Source organism: Perissodus microlepis, chromosome 15, assembly GCF_051167445.1.
Source record: "Perissodus microlepis isolate ML-2025 ecotype Zambia chromosome 15, ASM5116744v1, whole genome shotgun sequence".
In the NCBI taxonomy this organism is placed as follows: domain Eukaryota; kingdom Metazoa; phylum Chordata; class Actinopteri; order Cichliformes; family Cichlidae; genus Perissodus; species Perissodus microlepis.
Genome location: NC_140475.1, coordinates 21,024,744 through 21,046,597, shown reverse-complemented (window position 1 = coordinate 21,046,597; position 21,854 = coordinate 21,024,744). Strand labels below are relative to the sequence as shown.

Sequence of the window (21,854 nt, the reverse complement as noted above, 5' to 3'; positions counted from 1 at the left end):
TGTGTATTGTTTCCTGTTTTATTTTGAAGGGTTACATCTTATGTCAGTATGTCTAACTTCGCTCCCCCTGTCTCGTTAGCCCTAATCTCTCCCAGCTGTGTCTTCCTCCTGTTTTCAATTCCCTGATTACTCCCCTGTGTATATAAACCCTGTGTTTGCCTTTGCTCAGTGTCGTGTTGTACCCTCGGATCCTGCCTGTGTGGTTCCGTTTTCAGCGTTCATTGTTCTGTTTATGTTTTGTTCCTTACCAGCAATAAAGCTGAGATGAGAAGCTTTTTTGAGTTGAAATCCTGTCTCCACGAGTCCTGCATTTGGATCCTCACCTCCGCCTGCCCGCACACAGAGCCCTGACAATTCAGCTGAAATCTCAGAACATGTGTTAATGGTGGTTGCAGGTTTTGCTCTCTCTCTGTATATATATATATATATATATATATATTATACACATATATTTCATTAGTGCTGTCAGCATATCTGTGAAGGTTCTCAGTCATCCAGGTCATCGTAGTCTAAGGAGCTTGGAAAGAAAAGCGTCTGGACTTCTTTAAGTTGCTTGAAGACGTTTCACTTCTCAAGCTTCTTCAGTTCATTCAGAACTGAAGAAGCTTCACGCACGTGCAGATTGCCCCGTGCGTGGGGCTGCGTGGCCGCAACGCGTTAGTGTGGTTAGCTCGTTAACGCGTTAGCGCCATGCAGCCCGGTGAAAGATACATGTTTATAAAACACAACATTTCCTTTGCCATCAGTATAGCTAGGTATAGTTAGCAACCAAAACATCTTTTTAATGAACTTTGGAGCCTTTTAGCATGTCTGCAGTATTACGGCGTAATAAGGAGTAAATAATTAAGAACTCACTTCTTATCTTTAAGCTCTTTTTTTTTTATTCATGTTTTTTCTTATACATTATAAATTTATCTTCACGCAGTGTGTAAAGATTATCTGATCAGATAATCTGAATTTATTGAAAATCAGATCTGGTATGTTTGCAACATTACACCTCTATTGTGATCCAGATATAAAACAGTGATAGATATATAACAAACAGTATAGATCAGTAAATTCTACCCCAAAACTTCATAACTATAAATTATTAAAGGTAATAACAGCACAATCCAGAAAGGGTATGTTTAATTTAGTTGCACAGTGATTTCCTGATGGATCATTTTGTTGTAATACAACACCATGTCCAAAGACTCCTCAGATCTAAAATAAAGGCAGGAAACGGACAATAAGTCAGCTAAATATAAAACAATCTATAGTACTTATGAGGATATTTAATTGTTTAATTCAAAATTTTAACCATGTTTGTAAATGGTTTTATTTTTGATGGACATTGCAACACTAGATGCAATTTTTTTGACTCTGAAAATCAGAAAAAAAACAAAACAAACTAAGATCAAATAGATAGTAGAGAAATATATTATTGTTTAGAAGGAAAGAGTTCAAAATGTCCACTGAAATAACATTATATGTTTGGTGAAACTTGTACCACAAAGTTTTCATCAGTTTAGAAAATGGCGTAACATAACATCAAGACTGTCATACTTACACCACAAAATCATCTGAAGAATAAAAAGAAAGACAGAAAGAAGTCATTATCACTGATTTTAAAAAAATATCACACCACACACTCATTGCATATAAGTGTAATACTAAATCAGTATGAGAAATCATTACCTGACAAACTGAAAGTTTAAAAAGCTTGAAGAGTGTATCTTCTAAGTTATCATTGAGTTTGCAGTTCAGGAGTTTGTCCTCATAAAATAGACAGTCCACAGTGAGATGAACGTTTTGGTTGTTCACCAGTCTCTGACTTTCAGATACAACATAATGAGGATTGATGGTATGATGCATCACCACCAGAATCACTGGTTTACTACCTGTAAGCACAGACGCAACCAGATCAACTGAGTCGGAAACAAAGTGAAGCACATAAATTAAGTTTCTACTTTTGTAGCTCATACTGCAGACCATGAAGGCTGTTAAGCATGACCCTTTTGTCACAAATATGTTTTAGTTATTTCTATTTTTAATCCATTAGTTATCCATATTTATTTCTTATTACTTAATTATTTCTCATAACAAATTTGTATGTTAAATATACAGATGTGGATACCTTATATAAGACCAGGCAGATGCAGATAAACTTTAATTTTTAGGCTGTGGTCTCAAAATACATTTCTACAATTATTTAATTAATTATCCTGCTATTATACCATTCACATACAGTTACATTTCTCAGATTACCTTCCTACATTAAAGTTTTATTCAATACTAAGTAATGTCATATAGTATTTCTTACAGGGCAGGTTGCTCAGGGCATCTGTGATGTCTGTTCCAACTCGTGAAACAACAGGACAGAAAACCAGAAGATAGTCACATTCTTCTGGAGAATTCACCTGAGTTTGACCAATTCTTTTGAGCATTTCAATAATGGGATAGTGAGCCTCATTTGTTCTTCCCGCCAACCAGACATGGAATGTTTCCCATGAAACTAAAGATGAAGGAAAAGAAGATTTGGGTAGTTTTCCAAAGTAACTCTTTAAAACTGTTACATATCCACACAATGCTGTGCAATTATAACTGTAGTCATAATAGAAAGAAAATACACCCTTTTGCAGTATTTGTAGTTTTATTTAATCAAATTATGTGTGAGCACGGCACCCAAATTCCTCCACAATGTGGTGGAAGAGACTGATAAAGTCAAACAGAGTCATATTGCTGCTAAAGATGGTTGTAGAAGCTACTGAATTATTGGTGTTCTTAGATTTTCACACACCCACCTACATGCACGCATGCAAACTCAGCAACATTAGCATTTATGTTCTGGCCACACCTTTATTTCCCTTTTGGTGTTTAAATTCTTTTATGCTACAGCTGCAACTAGCTCTATTCATCAGCAACTACATAGTTAGTGTTGTGTTATGGAGGCAACATTAAGTGTTTCATAAAATAAGAAAATAGGTTGTATTTTTTTCCCACCTTGCTCTACTTCTTCCTGGTCTCTGTATCGGGATTATGAAAGAGAAAGCAGCTTTTAGTCTGAATTTAACAATCCAATAAATACAGCTAGTTGGTTAATATGTAACAAGGTTAGTAAAAGGTGCTCAGTGTAAACCCTTACTAGAACCGGAAGACTAAGCTAAAAATAGAAAACAACCTTAGATGGATAGAAATCTATTAATCTAATGCATGGCAGAGAGGCAGCATTTCACAGCCTAAGAGAGATGTTTTTGTTTTTTAAAATTCAGATGTTTACTTACAATATCCTTTGGTAATCTCTTGTGTCTGACATTTTCTTCACCACACTGAAAAAACAATGAATGCTTGTCTATTCCAGTACTTTCACTTTTGATTTTCAACGGTCAGTCAGTAAACAGGTCCTTTCAGTGTCACGTGATGCTGCTATCTGAAGACAGGTGTTATTCCTGTTCCCCTTTCACGTGGCATCTTTTTACAGCATCTCCACCTAGTGGACGCACTATTTCATGAGATGAACAAACCACAAAAGTGTTTGTTACAGCATAAAACAATGTCAATTGTGCATTTGAAATATACAGTATGTTCACAAAATTGGATTGGATTGCTCTGTACTTTCTAAAGATTACTGTGTTTAATAGAATAAAGAGCTGAAAGTTGCATGTAGCCACACTGATGCCACACCCAGTTCCAACTTGGTGCTTTGAAAAGTCACATGAGAAGCAAGGGCTGAATCTGACTGTAAAACACATTGTATTCTCATATGACGTTGACTTGTCAATCATAGCACAGGCCGATAATAAAGCATACTCTGCTTTATCATCCTAAGGCAGGGACGGTACACCTGGGAGTTTATGTACATCTTCTAACACTTCTCATTGCTTTCTATGCCCTTATGTTGAGCACATTCAAGCAGTAGCACAACTTTGACATCAAAGATGAAGTGACACACAGTGAAGACCATTTTCCCATCCAATGCAACTGATGTGGTCATCTCCAAAGCTAATTCAGCAATGCCTAAATTGTGTCTGGGTGCTATAACTCTGGTCTTTTATTGATTATTTTCTACCAATTAATCTAATGTTGTTCAAGTGGTTTGTAGTATTCATTTTTTTATTATCTCCAATCACCTCAGAATTTGATATTGCTATTGCAACTATAAACCATTCATGAAAGAGACCTTAATGATCATGTACTAAAGCTTTGATGTCAGAAGAAAAAAAAATTTGCTGCCAAGATGTGATTATAATTGTTAGCTGATTGAATAACTACTCATCTTCTGTAAAATAGCTATAGAGGAAAATCCACAACTTGTCAATATTTGTGACAGCCTGCAAGAAAAAAGTATAATGGCAAACCAAAAAGAGTTGTCACAGTCCAGCAATGCATTGTTTTATTCTTAAAATATCATAACTTTGAAAGATACAACAGGTGTGTGGAACGTGAGAACATAAACTAAAAAATATGTATTTTTCTGTTTAATTACCAGTGTTTTATACTGATCAAAACACTGTAAATAACCAAGTATTTCCAACAAAAAGAAAGGTTTTCAAAGGTTTTTTTTTTTTAAGTAATTCTAGAAAAAACAAAACCAAAGCAGACAATGTAAACTAAAGGTCACATCTATGAGTATATTTTTGGGAAAATGTAGTAAAAGTATCACTGCTAAAGGTGTATACTGCAGTTTCCTCGCTTTATTTTTATAAAATTAATAAATACACTATTGAAACAACGAAATAAGTAAATGAATACAGAAAACACACACATATACACCTGATTTAATTTGTACTTGGCAAATTATATAATCTCAACATTATAATCAAATAAAGCTGCGTAACTATTAACATAATTATTGTTAACAAAAGTGATTACATTTATTTCAGAACTGAGTTGCTTTTATTTATTAACACCCCCCCCCCCCCCACACACACACACACACACACTCAAACTACAAACTTTATATAAAATCACATAATTTCATATTATCATCAAGTAAAGAGAATGTCTTCACATATCTATCAGTATAATCAGCGTTTACATCATTTCACTTCTATTCTACTTTTGCTAACTGATCAAAGACTCAGACCTACAAACACCCACATCAGCTTTCACTGGCATTTTCATTTAAGCATTTTTATCATGTATACAGCTAATATCACAGCCAAACCTACAACTACTATAAACACTATCAAAAGTATCACCCAACCTAAAAAAAAGAAAGAAAGAAGAAAGGAGCAATAAGTCTGGTATAATTTACAGTTACCATTGTTATAGTCTGATTAATCTGATTGACAGCGCTGCATATGGTTTTGATTACTCTCAAAAGCAGCAAACAATCAAAATTTAAAATAAATCAAAGCAATGTATTAGGCTAAGCAACAAATGTGATCAAGTTCAAAAGCTAAATTACATCACATTTTACACTAAAACACTTTAGAAAAAACTGATTAAATTAAAAAGAAGAAATATTACAGTCATACTTACAGTCCATGAAGTTCTGACTGGGAGACATCTGAAAGAAGGAATGAAAGAAATCAGCCACAGTGATCATCCTTTACTGATAATAAGCCTTGTGTTAGATCAGTCACTTACCTGAGTAGGAGGAACCCGCAAAAATTTCTTCACCTCATGCCACATGATCTCATTCTGGTTGGAATTCAGGAGTTTGTCTTCATAAAACAGACAGTCCACAGTGAGGCAGACATGTGGGTTATCCACCTGTCTCCGGCTTTCACCCGCAACATAATCAATATTGAAGGTATGATGCATCACTACTAGTATTACTGGTTTACCACCTGAAAACACAAAGAAGAGAGGGTGAAATGATTCAAAACAAGAAATTCAAAACATGTTTTCCATCTGTAGCCTATGAGCATGTGGCTGTATGTGGCTCTTTGCACATGTTCCTGACCAAGTTTTATATGTAAATACTGCATAGGTGGATAACTAATGTAAGACCAGTCACATACAGTTGCATTTTTTAGAATACCTTCCCACAATCATTTATAAGGTTCAATCAATGTTAAATAGTATAATGTAGCTTTTCTTACAAGGCAGTTTGCTCAAGGCATGTGTGATGTCTGTTCCAACTCTTGAAACAACAGGACAGAAAACCAGAATGTAGTCACATTCTCCTGGAGACTTCACCTCTCTTTGGCCAAAGCTGATCATCTTTTTAACAATGAAATGATGAGTCCCATTTGTCTTTCCCTCCACGAAGACGTAGAACTTTTTCCCCAAAGCTAAAGATTTGGAAAAAAAAAATGGATAATTGTTCTTAACTTTGTGTAGCTGCACAGCTTCAAGCAAAAGAAGATAAATCTTGAGTCCATTGCGCTAGTTTCAAAATAATCTAAAATTATGTCAACTTTTCACCTCAGTGTTAATTACAGTATGTATAACATATGGATGTAAATTTTATTAATGTAGAAGATTTCATTAGACACAATGTGCTTAAATTAAAAGATAGGAAGATAAAAACTATGTAGCTCTAAATCAAAACAAAACAAAATTTTACAAAGAAATACAATACAAGATAACACACACACACACACACACACACACACACACAAAGAATTAACTGTAAGAATAAAAAGGTTTTAAGTACATGTTTGAAGGTCAGCAGGCAGCTTCTTTGAAATAACAGGAAGTACCCTTAGGACACTTAGATCTATTTAGACCTGAAGAGATCTAATGGAAGTCCATCTAAGCAAAATAGATTTTTTTAGCTGCTCCCAAAATCTGTTTAAACTTTAAACCACAGAAGTAATCATAGACCTGCAGCTCTGCCCTTCAGTTTAGATTAGCATGGATTAGCATGCTAATACAATTTCCAGTTAAAAGAGAAAGTGAAACTAAGTTAAAACAGTATAGAAAAAAACAGAGCATGTTTAGTGGCCTGCAACACCGTGGTGCTTTTAACCAGAGTTTAAAAGATCAAAGACAATGCAGTCGCAGTCACAGAAGTGTAAAGATGCAGTAAGTTTTTGAGCAGTGCTGGTACATCTAAAACTAGACCTAGACATGAAAAATGAGAGTAATTATGAGCAGCAGGAGCAATTATTTACATTTCTAGGCAGTGAATATACTGCAAGTCCAGTATGCACTCTCATTTAACCAAAAGCAATTCCAATTTTAGTTGCAAATTCTGCAATTCGTCAAACTTGAAGTTCCTTTTTACTAGTCTGCTGCATGGTGCTGTCAGGAAGTGTAAAGTGTTTGAAATTAAGTTAGAAAAAACAAATGTAATTGCTCACCATTTTCTTCATTTGTGCTTCTAAGTAGGGACATGGAAAGAGAGAAAGGTGCCTTAGTCAGACCCTTTAACAAAGCTGAATTACTTCAGGTAAATATGCGTACATCCTGGTAACAGCTGTTCTGCGCAAACTTATAATAGAACACAGCATAAAAAAACAAATGAAAAAACCCAAACCTTAGCAGTGTATAATCTGGGATTTAGCTTTTAACAGTCTGAGAAAAAGGATCTAAAACCAATATTTAAGAAGCTTACTTACGGAGTACTTTGATAAGATGTTGGTGTCTCTGCCATATCTTACCCCACGCTCAAGACCAATGAACACCCCTCCCCCACGTCCAGTCTTCCTTCCACTGTTTGTTGAAGGCAACGTGTCAGTCACGGAACAGGAACTGCAGACATAACTGTGTGCTGAAGGAAATAAGATAAGAGCACAGCAGCAGCGGAGGAAATGTAGTTACTATAGTGTGCAATACAAAGACACTAGCAGTTACAATGTTGGGGTCTCCAAACTACATGTTCAAAATTTGGGGTTAATTGCACCATATATAGCGTAGGTGTACACAGTTAATATTTACCCATGCTTTCACAACAACTTTTACTGTTTGTTCTTCTCAAGAAATATGACAAATATATCCACTGGGTGGCAGTGTTGTAAAAAGACAATCTGAAAGTGGCTCTGATTGGACTGAAGTCAGTCTTCAAACACCAACTTCATGTGTCACTGAAAACTAATTTATTACATTTATTCTAACTAAGAGACAAGTGATGTCAAATTGTATTCCTTTTACTCTGTTCTCATACCAGCATAATGGTGTCAGGTATCTACCGATAACGAGTATGCAGTACCGAGGTTAATTGAGCTGTTAATTAAGCTTTGTGTTTTTTAATGTTTCAGGCAACGTCAGTCTCAACACAAATATTACTTCAATAATTTGTTTTTCAAATAAATACCTAATAATTATTTATTAGTGACAACAGGACAAAAATATTTGAATTAAAAATGAACAAAAGCTATTTGCTTTATTATTTATAGTCACACTAGTTTCTTCTTTCCTTTTCTCAGTTTGAGTCCTTTAACTGCTCATACCATCACACACATGCACACAAACACATGCAACTGCTGACATTTAATAAAACTCATAGACTTGGGGACAACATGTTAAGTGCAGTAAAAGCATTTGTTGTTACACTACATGCACTGACAGTGAGAGTGAGCGAGAGAGAGAGAAATAGTAGTGTCAGCTCACTTGACCATAGTTGCTCTTAAGTTAAAAACATTTGCCAACATGCAAGTAAATACTGTTGGTTAGCCAGAGTGAAATGCCTCCAAGCTAATTTCACTTAGCCTTCATTTTCCTCTGTGTTGTCTTAGCTCTCTTGGTTACTGATGCTGCTTCTGCATGGCCTAGTAAACAAATTTGACAGTAATTAGAATAGATTGGCCATATCATCTTGTTTTCACTGGTATCAGATTCACGTTTTGAGTCCAGATCTGACAAATGTCAGATCCAAATATGTTTATATTTACATTACCTAAGAAAAAAAATACTACATATAGGAGAGTCATTGGTTGTCCCGCCCAGTATCACACCCTGCACTACTGTTGTTTTTGACTCAAAGGAAGGGCTTCCACTCAGCTGCTCAGCAGACCATCATTTCATTTTTTTCTGTTTAGGACAGTTAATGCTAAAACATTTAAACTCTTTTGCTGTTTTATTTACATTTATTTACAGTGGCTTGTGCAATTCAACTCAGCTGTAAATAAACAAATATTTCCAGGATGTAGGAGTTGCACGTCATTATTTACTGATGTGAAAGTAATACAACAAAAAATACAATTCAATAACAGCAGAAGATATAAACAAAATGTAACAGGTCTGTATAAATTACAGGCAAAATGCAGTGAAGGTATTGGTGGTTAAAGGATGTTATGTTACGTAAGAGTTTACTCACACTTAGATCCAAGATAAATTAATAAGCATAGACAAGCAACAGAAATATGAAACATTTGAATTTATTATTCACAAATGATTTCGTTTTGATAAGATTATTTGGACAAATCAGCAGAATTACGTCATAGAGATGATTTGCTTTTATTTATAGCTTCACCAAGTTGCAATATAACCAACAAGATACCCTGGATGTGTGAAGTGATTTTAGTAAACCAACACTGTATATCAGTACAGCAGTGCACAGTGTTGTTTTACAGGACAATTTGTTTTCATGGAAATGTGCATCTAGTTTGCTGTCTGCATTAATGACATGGCTAGAAAAATGTCCTAGTGCTCATCTAACAATCTTTCTCCTTATTATTGTTATTATTGTTATTGTTGTTGTTGTTGTTGTTGTTGTTGTTGTTGTTGCTGAATCGATTACCTAAAATATGTGATTATGTAGTTATTTCCAACTTAGCCTTGAACTTAGCCATATGACTCCTTGACCTTAAAAAATAGATTCCTTTTGGTTTTGCTATCCAGGGACTGCTCTCACAGCCCTATTTTCTTTTTTATTTCAGGACTGTTGAAATACACATAGATCACTACAGCAGTTAGAGCTGCAATCCCAAGTACTCGAGGATTCTTCAAATCTAAAATGAAGAATAAAAGAGCAATGAGTTACTTCAGATCATTCTTATAGGCCAAACAATCCAAAGTCATTATTAGAATATTAAATTCTATGATTCAAAGTTTTGAACACCAAAAGACTATTTACAGTATACTTTAATATGTTTAAACTATATATTCCTCTTTGTTGTATACAGCAATGGCTTGGAGACTTAGTCTCAATCCATGAGCAAGTAGGCTTTATTCTAACATGCTGACTTATCAAGACAAAACAAAGAGGGATAATTGCTTTAAAATGTGTCCCTTAGGGAAACACTCCTTAATGTTATAGTATGAAACTGGAACAATCATACTTACATTTGATCGTTCCAAACCACAAAACCTGAATAATAAAATGAAACAAAGAAAGAAAGAAAGAAGTATATGCCAAAATAATTATGTGTAAACCTGATAACAGATCAATACATTTTGTCATTACCTGGAGAGTGGAAACTTCCAAAAATATCTCTATTTCATTCCACATCTTATTGTTAAGTTTAGAGTTGAGGAGCTTGCCATCACGAAACAGACAGTCCACAGTGAGGTGGACATTTGGGTTGGTCACTTGTCTCCGGCTTTCAGCTACAACATAATCTGGATTGAAGGTGGGATGCATCACCACCAGTATTACTGGTTTACCACCTGTAACCACAGAGACAACAGGATGAAATGATTCAGAACCATAACATAAACAAAAATTTGGATTACTCCATCTTTAGATTATACTGCAGGACATATGAGCTGAACATTCTTCTACAGTAAACAAGATCCTTCACCTCCGATTTCTTAATCCTTGTTTTTATTTTCTATTTTTTCATTATTCCAAAAAAGATATGAGAATAGCCCTTATCTAAGAAACAATATTGACACTGGATTTGTCAGTATATCTCCCCGGTTACTTAGAAGCACCAACTCCTTCACAATATTAGTGAAGACAATAGAAAAACTAATTAAATTTTCCTCACGGGGCATGTTGTCCAGAGCCTCTCCGATGTCCGTTCCAACTCGTGAAACAACAGGACAGAAAACCAGAAGATAGTCGCATTCATTTAGAGCGTTCACCTCTGCTTGGCCAACATCTTTCAACCTTTCAACAATGTGACGATGAGCCCCATTTGTATTTCCAGCTTCGAAGATAAATAATTTTTTTCTCCAAAGCTACAGATGGATGAAAAAGAATATTTTAGGCATATGCTTATCATTTTTATGCAGTTTATGTTGTGTGTGTGCCAGTTATATGAATCATGATCTAAATAAGCAAAACTAAAGGAAGTGGGTGAATTACTGTCAGTGTGAATGTAGCTTTTTCCATGTGAGCTTTTCTTAATGAATGGAAATGCACATGTCAGATAATCCAGATAACACTGGATTAGCTGACATGTGACTGGATTGGACACTAGATCAAGTGCTCCCCAAATCTAGTGAAACCATAAGTCAAAGATTCACTCCTCCTTTACTTCTCTTTATGTCTTTAACAGTTCCCTATTATGCTGCAAAATGCTGCATTCACGAACTGTCAGCTGTATGGCGCCATCAAGTGTTTAACAAACGTAATAAAGTAAATGTATTTTCTCACCATTTTCTTCTTTCTTTTCTTTGCGTTGGGAAACAAGCGGAAGAAGAAATTAGCATTTAGTTGGAATTTAAAAAGTTGAACAAATTCAGCCAGCAGGTAAATATGTGTCAGTGTTGGTAACACTGAAAGCTCTGCACGAGCTTTTACTGGATCCAGACAAAGTCAAAAACGAAAAAAGAAAGACAACGTTAGAAGAGTGTGATCTGCATGCACGTTAGAGATGAGGGAGCACTTCAAAGCCTTATATGGTTAGTTAATCATTTTAAAAGTCGACTTACGGAAGAGCTTGATACGTGACTCGTGTCACGGGCACACTGAAGACGCTGAAAGCCCCTCCCCGACCGCCTCTCAGTGCAGCACTTTCACTTTTGATTTGAGAAACAAAGACAAAACAGAGATGAGAATGTGTTTTGAGAGAGAAAAGACAAGAAAGGTAGGAGGTGTGAGTTATTGAAAATCATTGTAAATGTGTGTGATACAATTTAAAGCTGAACCTTGATAAAAAATTAAAAAGAAAAAACAGTTGTTTGTTCATCTCATTAGAATCTGCAATACTGATCACGACCACTGGGAGGCAGTGTTGTAGAAAAATGAAGTCAGCCCAAAACACAAGCTTCACCTGACACTGAAAGTTGAAGTAGAAAATATCAGTATCCCCCACCCAACAACTCAACTAACTACATTTATGCTGAAGAGAGGCATAAAATGTATTTCCAAAATTACAAATGTTTTTGTATACACAGGCATTTTAAAATATTTTAATAACATCAACACTGATTAGTAAATCAATATATTAATCAATCAATATTTTAAATCTGAGTCACCTTACACGCTATGTGTGTCATTTACTGTTTACCTCGTGACGAAGGTGCGGTGCATCCACAACTATGTACTCTGAAGCACAATGATCCGACTGAGATGCTATGGTATGACTTTAAACAGGCGCTTCATGCTTGAAAACCCTCCAATGTGAATGAATTACATCAATTCTGCAAAGATGAGTCGGACAAAGTTCCCCCACGGTGCTCTAAAAGACTCTCAAATACTTGATTGCAGTTGTTGCTGCTAAGGGTGGCCCAACCAGTTAGTAGGCTTAGGCTCCCTTTTTTGCACAAGGCCATGTAGGATTAGATTTTTCCCTCTTTAATAATAAACACCTACATTTAAAACATTTTTCTTACTTGTGTTATCTTTGTGTAATATTTAAACTTGATTGATGATCTCATTTCAGTGTGACAAAAAATAGGAAATCAGGAATGAGGCAAAACACTTTTTCACATCACCATATTTATTATTATTTATTAGTAAATCACGTTTTTAGTAATAAGTAAAAGGTTAATAAGATAAGATCAATAAGATAAAGTACAGAAAAGCAACAAAGACAGGAAAGATTTGTATTTATTCTTTATGAGCATAATTAGGATAATACATTCAGCAGAATTATTTCACACATATGTTTTATTTGTACTTGACGACTTGTTAGTGCCTTCAGCATGAGCATGCTCGACCTTGTCTACTTGTGGACGTGTCACTAGTAGAATGGTGACAAAAATTAATGCAATGATGAGTGCTACAATCAGTGGATGGTTCTTTATCCCTAAAATGAAGAAAAACAAAGATTATTAAAGATGGCATTTTTTAATATTATATATAAAATACAAAACACAATGCAAATGGCAGAAACTGCAATTAAAATAATAATAATAATATCAAAGTTTCATGGGCCCATCTAAATCATTGAATTCAGGTGCTCCAATCACGTTCTTAACCTCAGATTTATCGAGTCAAGCACCCAGCCATGCAGACTGCTTCTCCAAACATTTATGAAAGACCAAAAGACCAGGTCGCTCTCAGGAGCTCAGTAAATTTCAGTGTGGTACCATGATAGGATGCCACTGGTACAACAAATTCAGTTGTGAAATTTTCTCATTATTAATGAATTAACGAAGTGGAAGTGATTGGGAACGACAGCAATTTAGCAGCAAAGATAAAGGCCACGTAAAGTCAGAGATTGCTGTCAACATCAGTGTCTGACTTCACAAATGCGCCTCTGGATTAATGGTCAAAAAATCCCATAGACACACCCCTAAACCTTGTACAATGTCTAGTTAAAGCTATTGAAGCTATGAAGCAATTATATTTGAAAAGGTTGGGTCAGTATCATATTTAATGGATTAAGAATGGGATGGGACTCGAGCTCATATGTGGGTCTTTGGCCCAGTGTTTTGAATTTATGAGGTTACGGTTCCTTGTGTTTTGAGAACGAATAGTTATGTCTATAACTTCTGTTCCCTGAAGGAGAGGAACGAGGTACAACACATAAGTATGGGATATCACGCCCTCGCGTGTCCTGGCTGAAGAAACCTTTAATCACGCCTTTAAGGCAGATGACGTGTGATGACACGCGCACGGCCCCGCCTGCACATATAGCCGCTGTCATCGCAGTCATCACTCATTTCGATAGCCGCTCTTCACCGAGCCAAACTGCTCAGTGGGGCCACCTTGTGTTGTACCTCGTTCCTCTCCTTCAGGGAACAGAAGTTATAGACATAACTATTCGTTCCCTTTCAGTCGATTCACTCGGTACAACACATAAGTATGGGACATATATACACGCCCCACAGAGCAGCCACCGAACCGGAATCGGAACACCACATCCTTAGTGAGTGGTAGACCCAGCAGAAAGGACAGCATGAGCCACCGAAGGGGCTGTAACGTCCAACCGATAAAACCGCACAAAAGTGTGCGTTGATGCCCAACTAGCTGCCGCACAAATATCAGCTACAGGCACCCCTTGAGGTTGCCATCCCCCTGGTGGAATGAGCTCTCACCCCGTGGGGCAAAGCAAGACCACCGGTGCCGTATGCCAGTGAGATAGCTTCTATAATCCAGTGGGACAGCCTCCGTTTGGACAGAGCTCTACCTCTATTCGGATTAGCGAAGCAGACAAACAGCTGGTCACATAAACGCACATTCTGAGTGCGCTCAATGTAGGTGCGTAGCACACGCACTGGACAAAGAGAATGCATCCTCCTCTGCTCCTCAGATGCAAAAGCAGGGGAGCAAAAGCTCAGCAACTCAAACTCCATTGAGCTAGAAGATGCAGGCATGATCTTGGAAAAATAGGCAGCATTTGGACGCAATACGACCTTGTGGCCATCAGAAGAGAACTGTGTGCAGGAGGGATGCACAGAGAGCGCATGAAGGTCACCCACTCGCTTTGCCGAAGCCAAAGCGAGAAGTAATGCAGTCTTATATGAAAGAAATTTCATATCCACAGACTCAATGGGTTCAAACGGGGGGCTACAAAGGGCCTCCAGCACCAAAGACAAGTCCCAAGCAGGGACACTGGACTTAAGCACGGGCCTCAGCCGGCGAACTCCTTTCAGAAAACGTATGGCGAGGGGATGTGCACCTAGTGTCACCCCGTCAAAGCCAATATGACAAGCAGATATAGCTGCTAAATAAACCTTAATTGTCGAAAATGAAAGGCCCTCATCCAGCAGCTCCTGCAGGAATGTCAAAACACCCACAATAGAGCACTGAAATGGGAGAGTGTGGCGGTCCTGGCACCATTGCTCGAAGGCTCGCCATTTGTAAGCGTACAAGCCTCTAGTAGATGAGGCCCTAGCGCTCTGAATTGTCGCTATCACACTAGGTGGCAAACCCTTAGCAATCAAGTTTAACCTCTCAGCAGGTAAGCATGAAGGCACCACAGATCTGGGCGCGGATGAAACACTTCTCCTCCCGCCTGAGAGAGGAGAGGAGGGGAAGCTGCCAAGGAGAGGAAGCTGCCAAGGACTCGCTGCTAGCAGGCTGATTATCTCTGCATACCATGACCTTATGGGCCACCAAGGGGCCACTAGAATTAGAGAGAGGGGGAATGCCAACGCACTCTCTCTAGAACTGGAGATATCATTTCCACTGGGGGAAATGCATACAGGAGCACGTTTGGTCATTGGTGCGCTAGCGCGTCCAAGCCCAAGGGTGCATCGTGGTCGATTATGCAGAAGAACAGGGGGCAGTGAGTATTTACCCTGGAAGCAAAAAGATCTATTTGCGCCTTGCCAAATAGGTCCCAAATCTGAGCCACTATTAAAGGGTGTAACCTCCATTCTCTCACCAGAGGACCCCCCCTGGAGAGAAGGTCCGGCCCCAGGTTCAGGTGGCCCGGGACATGGGTGGCTCATAGAGACAGAAAATGAACACTGCACCATAACAGCAGAGAGCGAGACAGGAGCAGCCCGGGCTCCCTCCAAGGACGGAGAGCTAGCATGCAAGACGCGGTTATCGGCAGCCTCCTCCGGAGGTGACGCGATGCACACAAACGGTGAGAGAGAGTCCAGCATTGAAACGCTCTCATTTTTAACAGTCCAAGTGGCACTACGGCGATCATAGATGCCATCATGCCCAACAAGCTTAATATCGTCTGGAAACGCAGTCTGCGTCCCAACTGAAACTGAGCGAGGCAGCGATGAAACGCGGCCACTCTGTGCACGGCTGGAAAGCGAGCATATTTCCAAACCGAGAAAAGTAATCTGCTGACTCGGGATTAGCGAGCTCTTTTGAAAGTTCACAGAGAACCCCACTGTCTGAATTTGTGACAGAACCAGCGACAGCTGTGTCTCCACCTGCTCTCTGGAGCAAGCTACGAGAGCCCAGTCGTCTAGGTAGGCTAAGATGCGGATTCCTCTCTCTCTGAGGGGCGCTAGCGCTGCCTCGGCACATTTCGTAAAGGTGCGAGGAGCGAGCAACAGCCCGAAGGGCAGCACTAGGTATTCGTAGGCTACGCCCTCGAATGCAAACCTCAGAAACTTCCTGTGTTTCGGGTGTATAACCACATGAAAATAAGCATCTGTTAGATCGATTGTTGCAAACCAATCTCCCGGGCCGACCGCATTCAAGAGCTGTCTGAGTGTTAGCATCTTGAACCTGTACGTTCGTAGATACGTGTTCAAGACTCGCAGGTCGAGGATGGGACGAAGCCCTCCCCCTTTTTTCGGAACAACAAAATAACGGCTGTACCAACCTTTGTCTGTCTCCGAAGCGGGGACCACTCATATTGCTCTTTTCTGCAATAGCGCCTTTATTTCCTCTCTGAGTATCATGGCCGCCTCGGTGTTGACAGTCGTGTTTACGACTCTTTGGAAACGAGGCGGCTTGACCCGGAACTGCAACCGGTAACCCATGGCAACGGTTCGCAGCACCCACGGAGAGGGGGCGCAAGCGCGCCACTGAGGGAAGTGAGCAGCCAGCCGGCTGACCTGCAGCACCGTCGGCGGGGCGTTGTCGCCCCCCAGTGTGTCTGCAGGGGACTGCATCACCTGCCTGACCTGGCTCATTCTGCCTGCAGGCTGAGCATTTGATTGTTTGAGAATAAACAACACTCTTTATTGATTGTAACATGGAAACATGTACATTTATACATTTTGTTGGAGGCACCTTTTCTGGGGCACAACAATGAAAAACAGCGGGAACACTCGATGTGGTCACCTGAACATTTAACACACCTGAACAGGGAATTACCTGAGGCATTTTGTGTGCAGGGGTTTTGTGCTTGGGAGACAGTGTTAGGAAAGTGCAGCGCCTTCTGGGGCTGACAACCTGAACAGAACTTAAGCGGCACCTCTTGTGCGGCAACAGAGGGGTAAAAACAGCGTCTCCCTGCTGCTGGACCCCCTCTCCACTCGAAACCACAGCTAGGAGGGCTGAGGCTTCTTCCTCCTGGGCGTCGGGTCCTGCCGGGGGCCCAAGGGTGGGCCTTTGCTCCAGGCCGACTGGCGTGGAGCTCGGGCCGGAGAATGTGCTCTCACTGGCGGCACACCCACTTCAGCAGTGGGCGCCGGTCTCTTGCCAGTCGGCAGAGGAGCGGCGGGCCTGTGAGAGCTAGCTGCGGGCTTGGGCTCGGGCTGACGTCTGGGGATGATGTCGCGCAGAGCTTCCATCTGCTTCTTCCTCAGATCGAATCTAGCCTGAATGGCTTCAAGTGAATGTCCGAATAACCCAGCCGCAGACACTGGTGCGTCCAGATATACAGCCCTGTCCCTATCCGGGGCGTCAGAGAGGGTCAGCCACAGGTGCCTCTGCGCCACTACTGTCGAAGCCATCCCTCTGCCCAGGGAGAGCGCTGCACAGCGAGACACACGGAGGATATAATCTGTGGCGACTCTGACCTCGTTAAGAAGAGGTGCCAGCGGGCTGTCATCAGGAACCAGCGATCCGAGCTCCGTCAGGCACAGTGCCTGGTACGTCTGGAGCATGGTGACAGAGCTCATGGTGCGAGCAGTGCCGGCCTGAGCTCGATAAATCTTCAACCCAGGCTGAAGCCCGTCAGCGCTCCTGCATGGTTCCGGCTCGTCATCGGCTAACCCGTCAACATATTCCATGTGGTCAGCCCAGCTAATTGCGGGGACATCGACCGGAAAATCCTCGTCTTCGGACTCGGACGAAGCCGGGGCTCCAGACTCGGAAAGGAGAGGGTCATGCCGTGCGACAGCCGAGCATCCCAGCACTTTTTCCACAAACGTCACCCGTCTTTCCAGGGTCGAGCGCCGGAGCTGGCGACAAAACGCACAGGCTTCGGGCTCCGTCAACGCTCTCCTAGCGTGGACGATCCCCAGGCAGACAGGGCAGGCATCGTGCTGGTCGCTGTCGTGCAAAGAGAAACCGCATCCCTGAGGACAGGGGCGAACAGAAGATTTCTGCTTTGCTCGCTTCGGTTTGGAGTACATTCCAAAACACAAAGCAAAACGCTGCACGGGAAAACTTGAAATTAGCGCTCCGCGGGCAGCCTACACACCAACTGCGCGGTGGAGGCTAACACCAACAGGGGCCGTTAAGCTAAGTTCAAGTCGGCAGACAACGGAGCTAACTAGCAGCAGCTAGCTAGCCCAACTCAGCAGAGGTGTTCTCAGCGAGGTGAAGAGCGTAAGAACTGAGTGATGACTGCGATGACAGCGGCTATATGTGCAGGCGGGGCCGTGCGCGTGTCATCACACGTCATCTGCCTTAAAGGCGTGATTAAAGGTTTCTTCAGCCAGGACACGCGAGGGCGTGATATCCCATACTTATGTGTTGTACCGAGTGAATCGACTGAAAGGGAACCTCTGGTTTTTAGGTCTGGCTTCTTTGTAACTTTAGCTGGTTGCTATTTTCCTTGGTAATCTATTGTATTCTCTGTTCTTTTGATTCTTTAATATTCTACTTCATGTTCCTAGGTTATGATTAAGTTTAATCTGTGTGCTTTGGTAATGCTATAGCTATCATGTTTTATGATCCCTTTCGGTCTCCACAGTCATGTCTGGTCTGTTCAGTTGTGTTCCAAAGGTGTGTCCATTCTGCCCTAATGTCCTCCTGTGTATCTAAACCCTCAGTTTGCATCTGTTCTGTGTAACTTTTGAGGTATTTTTCAGCTAATTTCGCAGAAATTTCACAGGTGGGAGAACTACATACATTGTCATTTTAATCTGAATGTAAAACTGGGGCAAAAAAAAGCTGTAATTGGAAATTCATGGTTGTAGTCACACTTACAATTGACTATCCTGGTCAGCAAGCCAGAGCCCTAAAAAGGAAGAAGAAAAATTAGAATACAAATAACAAATTAACTGGAGCATTTGTAACAAACTGCAATGTTTGAATCATACCTACCTACCCACTACTTTATTCAAAAGATCAATATTAGATAAGTATTTCTAGTCAGTACCTGAGTAACTCCAAAATGATTCTTGATGTCAGCCCACATGTTGTCATTGAGACTGCAGTTAAGGAGGGTGCCATCATAAAAGAGACAATCCACAGTGAGGCAGACATCTGGGTCGTCGACCTGTCTGCTGCTTTTGGCTACAGCACGACGAGTATCATGAGTGTGGTGCATCACCACCAGAATCACTGGTTTACCCACTATAGGGACAGAGACAGTGGGATCAGATGGTTCAGGAAAAGTGAAAAAACATTTAAGTTAGTTAAGTTACTAGATATTGAGCTGAGGCTGTAAGACATTAAAACTGTATGAGGCTCTGTATTAAATACAACTGTTTTCTTCATAACCCTTTACATTATTTCATCCATCCATTATTTTCCATCTACTTATTCAACTGAATATCACACAGGAGCTTCCCATCTGACACACAAGAGAAAAAGACAACTAATGTAAGTAGGTCACATACAGGTAAATTACAATTTCTTACCATGACATTTCTCGTGATACCAATTTAACATTCAGGGATTTAAATTACTTCCCTTTACTTGTGATGACAAAAGAAAACTAGTGTGATTTAACATTTCTTACGAGGTTTGTTGTTGAGAGCCTCTGTGATGTCTGTTCCAACTCGTGAAACAACAGGACAAAAACCTAGAAGGTAGTCACAATATTCAGGAGAGTCCACCTCAGTGTGGCCAATGTCTTTGAGTTTTTGAACAATTTGAGAATGAGCTCCATTTGTTCTTCCCGCCTTCCAGACATAGAATTTTTTCCACAAAACTAAAGATGAAAGAAAAAGAAATTTAAGTACATTATTCACCTGTAACATCATTTTGTACTACTTGAGCCAGATGAAGGTGAAAGAAATATATATATCATCTATCAGTGGCTTTTTACATGGACTATTAAGGGTGCTGATTAGGATCTCCCCAAATGTGCTGAAACTACTGGAGTAATCACAAAGCAGTGACTCAGCTGCAGTGCTTTCATTTTAATAGGGTAGTGTAAATGACCACGGCAAACCCGGTGACATTAACATGCTCTGCATCCTTTATTGACACACACAGAGCTGCAGCTCTCCCACTGCCAGCTCAACATAACCAACAACAACACCATCACAGGACCCAGTGCTATGCTTAAGTCGGTGGGGCATGATTGCGGATGCCGTGCAGGTGCGTCCACCTTCCCTGCACGGCACCGCAGGCCACGCCCCGCCACAGGTGGTTTCAGTTATAACACAAAATGAAAGTGAATTAAAACAAGGTGTGTCTTCTTCCTCTATATTTATTTTGATTTTTGTTTGGTTATTAAAGCTCTTCATAATTATCATGGTAGAAGTATCAATAAATGATGTTTTATAATCACCAAATGCAGTTTAATGCAACTTAACAAATGCAGTCTTGAAAAATCAACTTGTTTTCTCACCTTGTTCCTGTTCCATGTCTCTAACAAGGATCAAGAAACAGAAAGGAACATTTTTCAGCATAATTATCCACAGTCAGAAGGTGAATGTGCATCACAAGCTCTCTTTAGTAGCAGCTGCCCTACAAAAACTATCACTGGTATAGATGTCTGAAAAAAAAAACCAAGAGATACTAATCTGTATTATTATTCAGTTCAGTTCAGTGAGAAGATGAGAAAACCTAAATGCGCCACTGAATGACGCAGGAAACCCAACTCCTCCTTCTAAAGCACAAGTACGCACTGCAAAAGTTCCACAGCCTTACTATCTGCACAGCAGACACAGAGAAAACAACAAAGTCCAGTATGATAACAGGGGCACGTCAATGTCAACCATATATATGTAATTTAATATTTAATACTAAATCAACTATGACCGCATAATTTCCTCAATAAAGTACTCTGATTGTAATTTATCTGTAATTTGCATTATTACATTGCATGGCAGAGAATCAGTAGTTCACAGCATCATGGGTTGAAAAAAGAAAGTAAAAGGTTACTTACAAAAGAGCTTGATAATTTCTTTCAATCTCTGGCATATCTTTCCTCGGGCTGCAGTAGAATGAAATGCAGTGTGAATGAAAGTCATGGTCACTGCAAAACTTTCACTTTCACATGTGCAGACAGCCACCCACTCATCCACTTATCTGTTTTTTTCCCTTACACTTTTAGATGCTGAGCACTGGGAAATCTCCCAAACACAGAAATATTTTCAGAACACTAAAGATGAAAAAGCTTAATTTAAAAAAGGTCAATTGGAGCATAATATTGCATCATATCACAGTACTTGAGTCAGATGATTTCATTTGATATTAGTGGCTTTTTTAAGTGAGCTACAAAGTGCGTTGGATACTAGGACCCAAAATTAGCTAAAATCACAGAAATAATGACGAAGGACTGTGATGGAGTGATTTTGATAAAAGTTGTCATTGTTGTGCTTAAAACTGTAAACCTTGTCCTAAACTGCATGTTCAGATATTTTTCTGTCCCTCCCCGACACCTAGGATGGTGGGGGATGGTATTAGCTATAGTGTTTAACTGCAGGCACATTGCATGTAAATGTTCTGGTTTCCTTATTTAGAAGGAATGTTTACTTCCTGCCATTTATGGGCTCACCTGTGCTTGTATATGGTGGACCGTTAAAGGGGTTAAGCGATATATGGGGGGTGAGGGAAGGTGACCCTTTTATGACTATAGATGTTGTAAAACAGCTGTAACCACATATGACTAGCAGGAAGTCATGCATACAGAGTCACGTACACACACATGCACTCACAT

General features: G+C 39.9%; 3 protein-coding genes across 6 annotated transcripts; all 3 read right to left on the bottom strand.

The window, feature by feature from the left end:
• Window positions 1-467: 467 nt before the first annotated feature.
• Window positions 468-7,649, bottom strand: LOC146372122 (uncharacterized). Of its 3 annotated transcripts, XM_084952738.1 has the most exons (7): window positions 7,494-7,649; window positions 7,236-7,255; window positions 6,030-6,221; window positions 5,572-5,774; window positions 5,464-5,491; window positions 3,264-5,185; window positions 2,428-3,005 (listed from the first exon to the last, which is right to left on the bottom strand). In XM_084952738.1, the coding sequence occupies exons 1-6, from the start codon at window positions 7,526-7,528 to the stop codon at window positions 5,100-5,102; spliced, it is 564 nt and encodes a 187-aa protein (XP_084808864.1). In that variant the 5' UTR covers window positions 7,529-7,649; the 3' UTR covers window positions 2,428-3,005; window positions 3,264-5,099. The 3 variants fall into 3 exon arrangements, with proteins under 3 accessions (XP_084808866.1, XP_084808865.1, XP_084808864.1); XM_084952740.1 differs by lacking the exons at window positions 5,464-5,491; window positions 5,572-5,774; window positions 6,030-6,221; window positions 7,236-7,255; window positions 7,494-7,649 and adding exons at window positions 468-1,203; window positions 1,550-1,562; window positions 1,678-1,880 and having other exon boundaries at window positions 2,303-2,494; window positions 2,983-3,005; window positions 3,264-5,103; XM_084952739.1 differs by lacking the exons at window positions 5,464-5,491; window positions 5,572-5,774; window positions 6,030-6,221; window positions 7,236-7,255; window positions 7,494-7,649 and adding exons at window positions 1,440-1,562; window positions 1,678-1,880 and having other exon boundaries at window positions 2,303-2,494; window positions 2,983-3,005; window positions 3,264-5,103.
• Window positions 7,650-8,952: 1,303 nt separating this feature from the next.
• Window positions 8,953-11,730, bottom strand: LOC146372121 (uncharacterized). Its single transcript, XM_084952743.1, has 5 exons — window positions 11,417-11,730; window positions 10,806-10,998; window positions 10,280-10,482; window positions 10,159-10,183; window positions 8,953-9,824 (listed from the first exon to the last, which is right to left on the bottom strand). The coding sequence occupies exons 1-5, from the start codon at window positions 11,417-11,419 to the stop codon at window positions 9,724-9,726; spliced, it is 525 nt and encodes a 174-aa protein (XP_084808869.1). The 5' UTR covers window positions 11,420-11,730; the 3' UTR covers window positions 8,953-9,723.
• A 1,054-nt stretch (window positions 11,731-12,784) lies between these two features.
• On the bottom strand, window positions 12,785-21,149 carry LOC146372120 (uncharacterized). Of its 2 annotated transcripts, XM_084952736.1 has the most exons (6): window positions 21,081-21,149; window positions 20,541-20,560; window positions 19,704-19,895; window positions 19,119-19,315; window positions 18,947-18,977; window positions 12,785-13,013 (listed from the first exon to the last, which is right to left on the bottom strand). In XM_084952736.1, the coding sequence occupies exons 1-6, from the start codon at window positions 21,113-21,115 to the stop codon at window positions 12,862-12,864; spliced, it is 627 nt and encodes a 208-aa protein (XP_084808862.1). In that variant the 5' UTR covers window positions 21,116-21,149; the 3' UTR covers window positions 12,785-12,861. The 2 variants fall into 2 exon arrangements, with proteins under 2 accessions (XP_084808862.1, XP_084808861.1); XM_084952735.1 differs by lacking the exon at window positions 21,081-21,149 and having other exon boundaries at window positions 20,541-20,850.
• Window positions 21,150-21,854: the final 705 nt, after the last annotated feature.